Source organism: Clinocottus analis, unplaced genomic scaffold, assembly GCF_023055335.1.
Source record: "Clinocottus analis isolate CAN_PGR_092001 unplaced genomic scaffold, fCliAna1.0.p SCAF_11, whole genome shotgun sequence".
Taxonomy (NCBI): Eukaryota; Metazoa; Chordata; class Actinopteri; order Perciformes; family Cottidae; genus Clinocottus; species Clinocottus analis.
The window spans coordinates 2,444,148-2,453,724 of NW_027175832.1; the positions used below are offsets into that span (position 1 = coordinate 2,444,148).

A 9,577-nucleotide genomic window follows, 5' to 3' on the forward strand; every position below is an offset into this window, starting at 1 on the left:
ATTGCAGTACTACATCTCTATTAGGGCATATTGTTCCAACCAACTACAATTTTTTTTTATGTTTTTGGCGGTGGCATTCAGTTCTGTGGCGTTTTTTGTGGTATTTCGTTTCCGTAATGAATCGTACTCAGCGTCGTATGACGTCATGATATCAGTGTCACATTTACAGCGTAAAGGTGAACGTAGGATCATGTGCGTGATGCCCTTTGTGTGTCTTGTCCTAAATACCCAGAAAGCTACCAATAGTGATGTAATGTATTAAAATCCAAACTGTATGTATTACATTTTCTTTGCCTTAATTAACACGTGTATCTTGTAGCTACAAACCAGACCACAGTATATGCATTTATTTTGTGTACATCTGTTTGTCCAGCTCAATCTATGCTGCTCATCTGTGTTGTTATCTCTTGTGTCTTTCCTGTACATTAGTGTGAACACAATGAGAGCTAACAACATGTACTGTATTTGTCATATGTGTTTCACACTATGCTCCATTTTTTGTTCTTAACAAAAACACCAAAATTGCTTGAGAAGAATTTATTGGCAAATGACTAGACAAAGGTCAAACTTTATGCTCTTTTGACACATTTATGACAAAAAAAAGATCATATTTAAATACACATTGCAAATTGAATCACATACAATAAGATATAAAGGTATATTTTTGTTCCACGGCTCCACTATTCATAGAATATAGCAGGCCAAGCCCCACGTTTAAGTGTCTCCTGATTCCTCACACACATTTCTTCAGGCCCTTCCTCCCTCGCCTGGACTTGTTCTTCCGGCCTTTCCGTCCATTTCGGTTCCTGCCTTTCTTCCGTGGCGTGTTCGTCAACGGGAGGGACGCTGTTGGTGTGACGTCGCTCGTTAACGCTTCTTCATTCTGTCCCATCTCTTGCGAGGCCATTTTTAGTTTTTTCTCCTCGTCCACCTTCAGAATGCCTTTTTTTGCCCAGCCGGTTTTCGGGTCGGAGCAAATGGTTCTTCCACCCTTTGTCTGAAACCTGTAAAATGATTGTGATCTATTAATGGAATCGTAATGCCGTTTTTTTCATGTCAAAAAGTAGTTTTCTTACACATTTGTTGAGTTTCTTCAGGTTTTGAGATATTTAAGCACAATGCATTGCAAATTGGTAATAAAAAAAAACCCCAACAGAACCCTGTTACTCTGAATTTCACTGTGAACTGTTTTTAAAAAGACTATTTTCAAGTGTTGACAGTTAGATTATCCCAAACCCACTATATATACCTAATCGTTCCAGGTTGAGCTATGGCTTCATGACATTGTGAACATGCAGGACCACTCACACTACGGCTTCGAGTGAACAGGCGCCTTCAGTCTGAAGGGTGTAATTCACGATACGTTTCACTGGGACTCTTGTGGTCGACCACCCGAGACAACAGCTGGACACCGGTGCATGCGCTGAACAGGACAGACATCGAGAAAACACAGATTAAGCACTCCTCTCGTTCCCCTGCCGAATGCTCTTTGGAAGAATCTGTGCGGTACTCACTTGCATGGACAACGCCGACCCACGTGGTGAAGCAGAGGAGAGCGGCTAACACCCGGCTGAAGCTCATCTTCTGTCCTTCAATTGCTGAGCGCAGATTAAATCCCCCACGTGAACGTAATCTCGCTACTCGATTGAGTAGTTATCAAAGCAATGAGACGATTAGCAAACTTCTCTTTGTCTTTCTGATGATTCAAGGTTGGATCTCGGCTCTTTTAAAACACAATCTCTTTCCGCCTCCCCCCCCATCATCACACCCCCGACCCGTCACCGTTCTCTCTGCGGCCGCACGGCGGGGAGAGGAAAGAATTAGTTCACCTTTCACGAGTCAGAGACGAACAGACCCATCACCACAGCCCTGCCCACAATGCAACACGTACACAACTACAGCATCACTCAAGACTACAAGACACAGACAAAGAGAAAGACTCTTACTTTCCTTTACACTCACTACAAAAGCCACAAGCAGCTTCTACTTTAAGAGTCACGAGAAGGTCGGTGTCTAAAAGAAGCATTGCATTAGTGTCATCATCGTTATTGATATTCTTATTATTACAAGTTATGTTGTATGTTGTGTTATAGTTTCTTATAAAAAATGCTTCTACCAGGTTTAACCTGAATTTCCCTTTGGGGATCATTAAAGTATCTATCTATCTATCTATCTATCTATCTATCTATCTATCTATCTATCGATCTATCTATCTATCTATCTATCTATCTATCTATCTATCTATCTATCTATCTATCTATCTATCTATCTATCTATCTATCTATCTATCCATCTATCTGTCTATCTATCTGTCTATCTATCTGTCCATCCATCCGTCCATCCATCCATCCGTCCATCCATCTATCTACCTGTATGGAGGGGAAGTGATACCCAGGATGTATCTCAGGCAGCAAATCATAAAACATCACCTGTGACACCTGATTGGCCGTCCGTCTGCAGTCAGGATGGAAAGCTCATGTTCGCTTCCCGCCTTTGACTTCTTCATTCAACAACACGAATCCCCAACTGGTGTCCTGTCACTGTAATCAATGAAAAGTGGGGCTGGTGTGATGCAGCATACACAAACACAAATGCACATGCAAGCATGAACACACATAACGACCTGCCTGAAGTGATGCATTTGGAACTACACACACACACACACATTTCTCCTCCCTGTGGCAACCTGTTTGTCAGGAGAGAAATGCCTGGTTGGATTATTCGTTCCTCTCGTGCTCATTAGCTGTTGTCCTGGGCAGCAGCCCGTCGGTTGGCCGACAGCGTGGCTGATGGGTATTTGTCTCCTGATAAAGCGAGGGAGCGGAAGGCGGCGTCACGGGAAATTACGATCAATACCGCTCTCATATCCTCATCCGATATCGACCGCAAATGGGAATGAGGAGCACATTGTCGACCCCGTAAAGCGTGGACACGAGGGCGCGCTTAAAAACACATTTACATAGGCTTTGCATGCATGTTAACACACACACACACACACACACACTTAAAGGCTGCATTCAATGCGGTTATTGTTTTACAGAAACCATTTTTTCACCATACACAGAGCAAATGTGAGAAAAGCTAGAAGGAAACCAACCTCCTCTGCCTCAAACCACAACTTTCTGATGTCTCATCTCACACCGTGTGCATTGACACACACTGATGCGTGATCCACGTACCCTGAACCAGTGGTTGTGTCCTCTGTGTAATCTTTGTACAATAGATTTGAAAGGTTTAGGTGTTTAGGACAGTTGGCTGAGGCGGCGAGGTGTGTTTCCTGATGTGAAACACAAGAACACTTAGTTAGTACTTGACTGAAAGCAAACACACACACACACACACACACACATGCAGGCAGAGACACGTGAGTGGCGTGTCGCAAATGAAAGCAATTATTAAAGAAGTGTCTCATCAGATGGATATATTTGGCTGTCTGCTCTCTGTGTTTAATGAAGTATCAGCTCCAGACAGATCAAGGTTTGATTGTATCCGTTATCTCGCGCCGAGGAATCGTATTGATTCATTTTGGAAGATTAAGATGTGTGATTCTGTCGTCTTTTCTTTGGCAGAATTATAATAATCAGACGATCAGATTAAATCCCTCCACCATCTCCTTCCTGTCTGTGTACACACACACACACACACACACACACACACACACACACACACACACAAAAGGATAAGTTCATTTCGAGTAAAGAGAAAGAAAAAGTGCTAGAAAAAACTTCTGTAAAGGCCACGTATGCTGTAACAAAGAGCTATGTGTCTGGGTTTGAGTCCGGCGTGACAGGCCGGACGGCCGTCTGGGGACAGGCCGCTTGTAAAGAGCATTGTACTCGGGGTCATCTTGAGAGAGAAGCGCCGAGAAGAGCAGAGATGTTTTTGATATGTAACAGCGGGAGACGTACACGCCGATCGATACGCCGACCTTTCCCAGACTGATTGCATGACGGTCTGCTTCAACCCCCCCAGCACCAGCACCAGCACCCACCACAGGTCCATCAACCATCAAGCGTTGTTATTCTCGGCTTCAGCCACCAAGGTACGGCCACTTCTCTTCTGGTGCTTTGCTCTTTTTTTTATTTTACCTCAGGACTTTCATTGCGTTATGCTCTTTCATTTTTATATCTGTTTTTTTTCTGTCACTCACACACACACACAGAAAAAAGATAGATGAATGTGTCAATGAAACCAGTGAGAGGTTGATCCCCAACAATTGAGGGTCTCTGACATCCCCAAGGGTCTCCATGGATGGATTTTGTATATATTTCTGCACGAAAACCAGGGGATGAAAAGAAATCCCTCTTGGATTTGCGAATTCTCATTTACTTTCCCATTAATATTTCAATTAACAAAGTCATTCCCGATTCATTTCCTGGGTTAAACATGGAGCTGACCTCCCGTCTGGTATCAATCTCGTCGCCGTTGACCCCCCCGAGCTTCAATTGTGGATCAACCGTCCATTTAGGGAACCCGTCAATAATCGACTCAAAAGCCGTATTAGCATACGCATTAGCATAGTGAGAGCTACTGACCCGCCCGGTGCTCACGGTCCAGAGGACGCAGGAGCACGTTAAAGTCTAATCAATAAACGCTTTAATTATAATGGCGTTTGGCCCCGCGAGCGCTCTTCACGGTTGGGAGACGCGCAATACCACAGCTGATCCGGCACGATCGTTTCACACAGAGTGGGTTTTCACCGCTCCAGTAACTCGTCTGCTTTGGCCGGCGCTATTATAGACAGCAAATTGTCAACTTCTCTCTTTAGATTTGCTAAAAACGGGTGGATTAGCAGCCGCGTTGTTCTGTTGTGTGGTTGCTTTGTGTTGTAGGAGTGGAATGGGCCGAACTTACGGCTGATTCATGAAGGCCTTTAAACTTTAAGGAGCGTCTTAAACTGCCGACTGCAGACACAGTGTTCAGAAACAGGATCGTATAACATTCATATTGTTTATGACTAACAATAGGAAGGGACAAACCAGTGAGAGATGTGGACTAAGAGTCGATCTCTGCTTCTCTTCGTGCAGCTTTTGGATCGTCTTCATAGCCTGAAGTCCAAGGGAAAAGTCAACTTTGACAGGATTGGGGTTGAACAAGCTCCTTTTATCACCAAATCAACATTCAGATGTTGTTTTTGTCCTCAGATTCATAACTATGTTTTTGAATTCGATGGCAAAAGAGATGATGCTATCAGACAGAAGTCAATGTTCGTCCACTTCAAGCAGAAATGAGCCCTGAACATATCGGACCAAAGCACATTTGACCTGCAGCCGCTTCTATATGATGACAGATTAAGAAAGATGCATTATAATGGAATTTAGTTGAGATAAATAGTCATAATTATGAGATTTAAAAAAGTCAGCGCCACTGAAGCACACACACACTTTCTATCTCATTATTTCAGCTTTCTATCTCTAATTATATGTATTTTTTTTCTATTTTACTAATGGAAATGGGCTTCATAACACCTCACTAACACAGCTTTAAAAAGCTGAGTGTTGTAACGTTCTTAGAGGACGTATTGCAGGAGTGCATTAGTTTTAGCCAAGTGTACCTAATAAACTGACAACTGTGTGTACATCATAACACATAACCATCTCTATCTGACTTTCTTAATCTGAATGTGACTTAAAATGTGTATTTGACGGCACGGCGCTCACTGTGAGAGTCCACGATGTCACTTTTTAATTATAGTGAAGCTTCCTTTCCTCCCATTAGCTGTCTGACGCACTAATGCTCTTCTTCTCTGTATATAAAGTCTCAACACTAGATGGCGTACTTCCCCTGCAGTGAGTGAATGGGAGCTTGACAGCCTCTGAGAGAGTCATCCAAAATTTAGCCCAGTAGTCAAAAAGGGGCAAAAAATACAAGTCCTGCAACCCCCGAGGCTACAGCTGACATTATTCTGCTCTTCATGACAACACAGTGAGTTGTGCGGATAAAGAGATAAAATGTCAGCTGGCCTTAAATAATTTAGACTTCCCACGCTGGACTTACAGTGCTTGAATAAAGCTGACAAGTTTGATATTGTGCTTTTAAAAACCTTCTGTGTGTCATTCCCACCGGCTGATGAATCCACTGATTGATTTTTTTTTCTGTGTCTCGTCGTCGGTCATTTGTCTCCCTTTGGTGACGGTGGCATTTTAAATGAAGATGTGCTTGAGAAATATGATGAGAGGAGATCAAAGTGCACGGGTTCCTTTTAGACCGCCGAGCTCATTCATGACTCGAGGTCTCCCTCTCGCTCTTGATCTCTCTGTTATTTGTCTGCTTTGATCATACCGTCCATTCAGTCCACATCTCACCCTCTTGCTCCTTGTTTCTGTCTCTGATTTTGCCATATCCCATGATTGCCCTTTTCATCCCCAACACACACCGCTTTTCTGAGTCTTTCTGCCCACATAGACCCCCTCCACCTCCCCCACCTTTCGAAACTCTCTCTTCGCCCTGTGACACCCCACCATGCATTACTCTGTTGGGTTACGCAGGGTCACATCAAAGCCCTAGTACCTAAATGTGTGTTTGTGTGTGTGGGTGCATGAGAAAGCAGGGTCCCTCCAGCTGAAACTCAGATTATTCTAAGTTCCTGACCTCTGGGTGGCGAGAAGGGCCCGCGTTTGGAAAATACAGGCGCTTGTCTTTGTCCGTCCAGCCCGGCGGGGGGCCTGCACCAGGGGACCTGCACCAGGGGCCTGCACCAGAGGCCTGCATCAGGGGCCTGCATCAGGGGCCTGCACCAGAGGCCGGCACCAAGGGCCTGCACTAGTGGGCCTGCACCAGGGGCCGGCACTATGAACCTGCGCCAGGGGCCTGCACCATGGGCCTGCACCATGGGCCTGCACCATGGGCCTGCACCAGGGGCCTGCATCAGGGGCCTGCACCATGGGCCTGCACCATGGGCCTGCACCATGGGCCTGCATCAGGGGCCTGCACAAGGGGCCTCTCTTGCTTGGAGGAGTCCATGGACTCTGTTGGGCCTGTCCTCGGGCTGCTAGTCTGTCCTCTGATCCTCGCCACCGGCCATTTTAATATGAATATGCCGTGAATAAACAGACAGCTGGCGAGGCAGGCAAACACTACCAGGACACACACACTCAAACACACACACACACACAAAGAGAACAACAGAATGAGTTTGGCTTGCAAGCACAAACATTGATCCTGAATCCCCTCACTGTGAGTCAATCTGGCCCCAATAGCCATTCAAGTGTATCTGCTTGATCTGATGTTTCCCGATAAGAGAGATTCCTCCCAGGGCGTGTGTACGTCTGTGAGAGTGTGTGTGTGTGTGTGTTTGAGAGATATTGATTGTTGAGTGACATGGCACTATAGATCCCAAGCAGCTGCAAAGAGTGAGGCCTGTAGCATATCATTAAATCTCTTTCATGCAAAAAAAAGAGATGTTTTTTTCCTCTTTTTCATCCTCTGTAGTGTTTGTGTGCATCACATTGCAGGTTGCATCCTCTGTCCAGCTCTCATGACGTGAAAAAACATCATGCAAAGGTCAGAGGTTAGAAGGCCAGAGGTAAGGAAGTCCTCTGATCGAGGATCATCAGATCAATACCCTCGGTGATTGGGGTACAGTGGCCTCGGCCTTCAAACTCAAAGTTAGTTTTTCTTCCTACATTTAACCAAATAATTGCACATGAGCAGAAAAAAAGTCAACGGTAGGGAACTCAAAAAACTTCCCTCAGTCCTCTCACAGGAACTGTGTTTGTGAGCTTTACAATGAATCTATATTGTTGAAGTTGATGTGCTTATATGATTGTCTGTGAATTTAAAAGGTTGAATGCACGTATTGTTTTGTAATTATATTGTGCAGGTCTTTCAAAAAGCCAGCGATAATTCCATGAACCCTGTGAAACTATTATCATATATAGCACTGAAATGCATCAACCCTCCAGTAATTACTGCGTGGAAAATCTTTTAGCTCCTATAGTCCATTCACTTTGACCTCACAGGACATGTTTTTATACATATATCTATGGAGGATATTGTACACACACACACACACACACACACACACACACAGTGCACTTCCACGGCGGAGGTGCTGTGGTTATGAGTGGAGTTACCACAGGTAATGTGATTACGGCACAGAAGGAATGATGTGTGTACATCAGCAAGCGTGAGGCAGGATGGAGTGAGGGAACACGACATTAAGAGGGGGATTTGACGGAGGTGAAGTGAGAGTGTGTCAAAGGTACACAGGAATGTGCACAGCGGGAGGGAGCGGCAATAAAGTGGGAAAAGAAGACAGAGAAGAAGAAGAAGAAGAAGAAGTGGGAGTCTGCCTGCCAATCAGATTATGAACCAATCATTTGACGGAGGACGGCTTTGACCTGAAACCTGCCGGATCTCATTTGCTCCTGCAGACACACACACACACACACACACACACACACACACACACACACACACACACACACACACACACACGCACACACACGCACACACACATTTGCACAGATGCACTCAGTATCGTTTCCACACACAGTTGCATGGAGATAAATGTGTCTCACTCGCATCCAGTCTGGTGTTAAGTGCACGTATTAGCGCGTATCAGCATTCATGTATGTGCTCCGTGTGTGTGTGTGTGTGTGTGTGTGTGTGTGTGTGTGTGTGTATTTGTGTGTCTGAGTGTAAGTAAGTAAGTGAATGAGTAATGTGTGAGTGATGGATGGATGATAATGCACATTTAGCCTCTCTCACGAGGGCTCGAAGTGCTTAGACGTCTAGCCCGGCTCACACACACACACACACTCAGTTGTGTTGGATAAAATGACTTCCCTCTTCAAAATCATGCATAAATCTCATCTCCCCTTGCTCCTCTTCCTTTTTATGTTTGCCTCTCGCTACATTTATCCCCCTCTGCACACCTTGTCTTGAACCTTTGCGTCTCTCTCTCTCTCCCTCTTCCTCTCACCTTTGCTGTCTGTCTCTTAGTAATGGAGCTAATTTGTTTAGCACACAAAGAGTGTCTGTCCATTAGCTCCGTGCCAAGAGGGATGGTGACAAATCACGCCAACATGTGTATCTGCTCTGTGTACATAATTGTATTTGCGTGTATTTATGTGTGTGAGGTGAAAGAATAAGACACACTTCCCGGAAAAGTGTTCATTTCCAGATCAGAATTATTCGAGATTTCAACTTTGAAATGTGACGTAACGTGAAAGCGTCTCCACATCTCTCGGCTGCTCTTTTTGGTTTGTTTGACTTCAACAGAAATTCACCAATATACAGATTTTCTCCACACCTGCACTTCACTTTATTGAATTAAGAGAGCACAGCAGGACATTTGGCTCTGTGCTGCCAGCGAATGTGATTATTTTTCTTTTGCTGCTTTGCCGCCTTTTGGCAGACAAAGTGGCTTAATGCAAACCTTTAGCCTGCTTCCTTCTCGCAGGACAAATATTATCTGAGGCCAATATTTTATAGTCTCAAGCGTCAGCCCTTTAGCAATCAAAGGCACTCCTGTCGTATTTATTTTATATCATTTATTCTTCTTTTGTTACTGAAGCAGGAACATGTTGAATCCAGGATGTCTTGGGTTTGTACATGCTCTGCAAACCACTTT

At 44.6% G+C, this 9,577-nt stretch overlaps 1 protein-coding gene across 1 annotated transcript; it reads right to left on the bottom strand.

Moving 5' to 3' along the window:
• Window positions 1-733: 733 nt before the first annotated feature.
• Window positions 734-1,682, bottom strand: LOC137782113 (regakine-1-like). Its single transcript, XM_068571224.1, has 3 exons — window positions 1,515-1,682; window positions 1,309-1,423; window positions 734-1,004 (listed from the first exon to the last, which is right to left on the bottom strand). Exons 1-3 carry the CDS (start codon window positions 1,579-1,581, stop codon window positions 734-736), a joined length of 453 nt encoding a protein of 150 aa, XP_068427325.1. The 5' UTR covers window positions 1,582-1,682.
• Window positions 1,683-9,577: the final 7,895 nt, after the last annotated feature.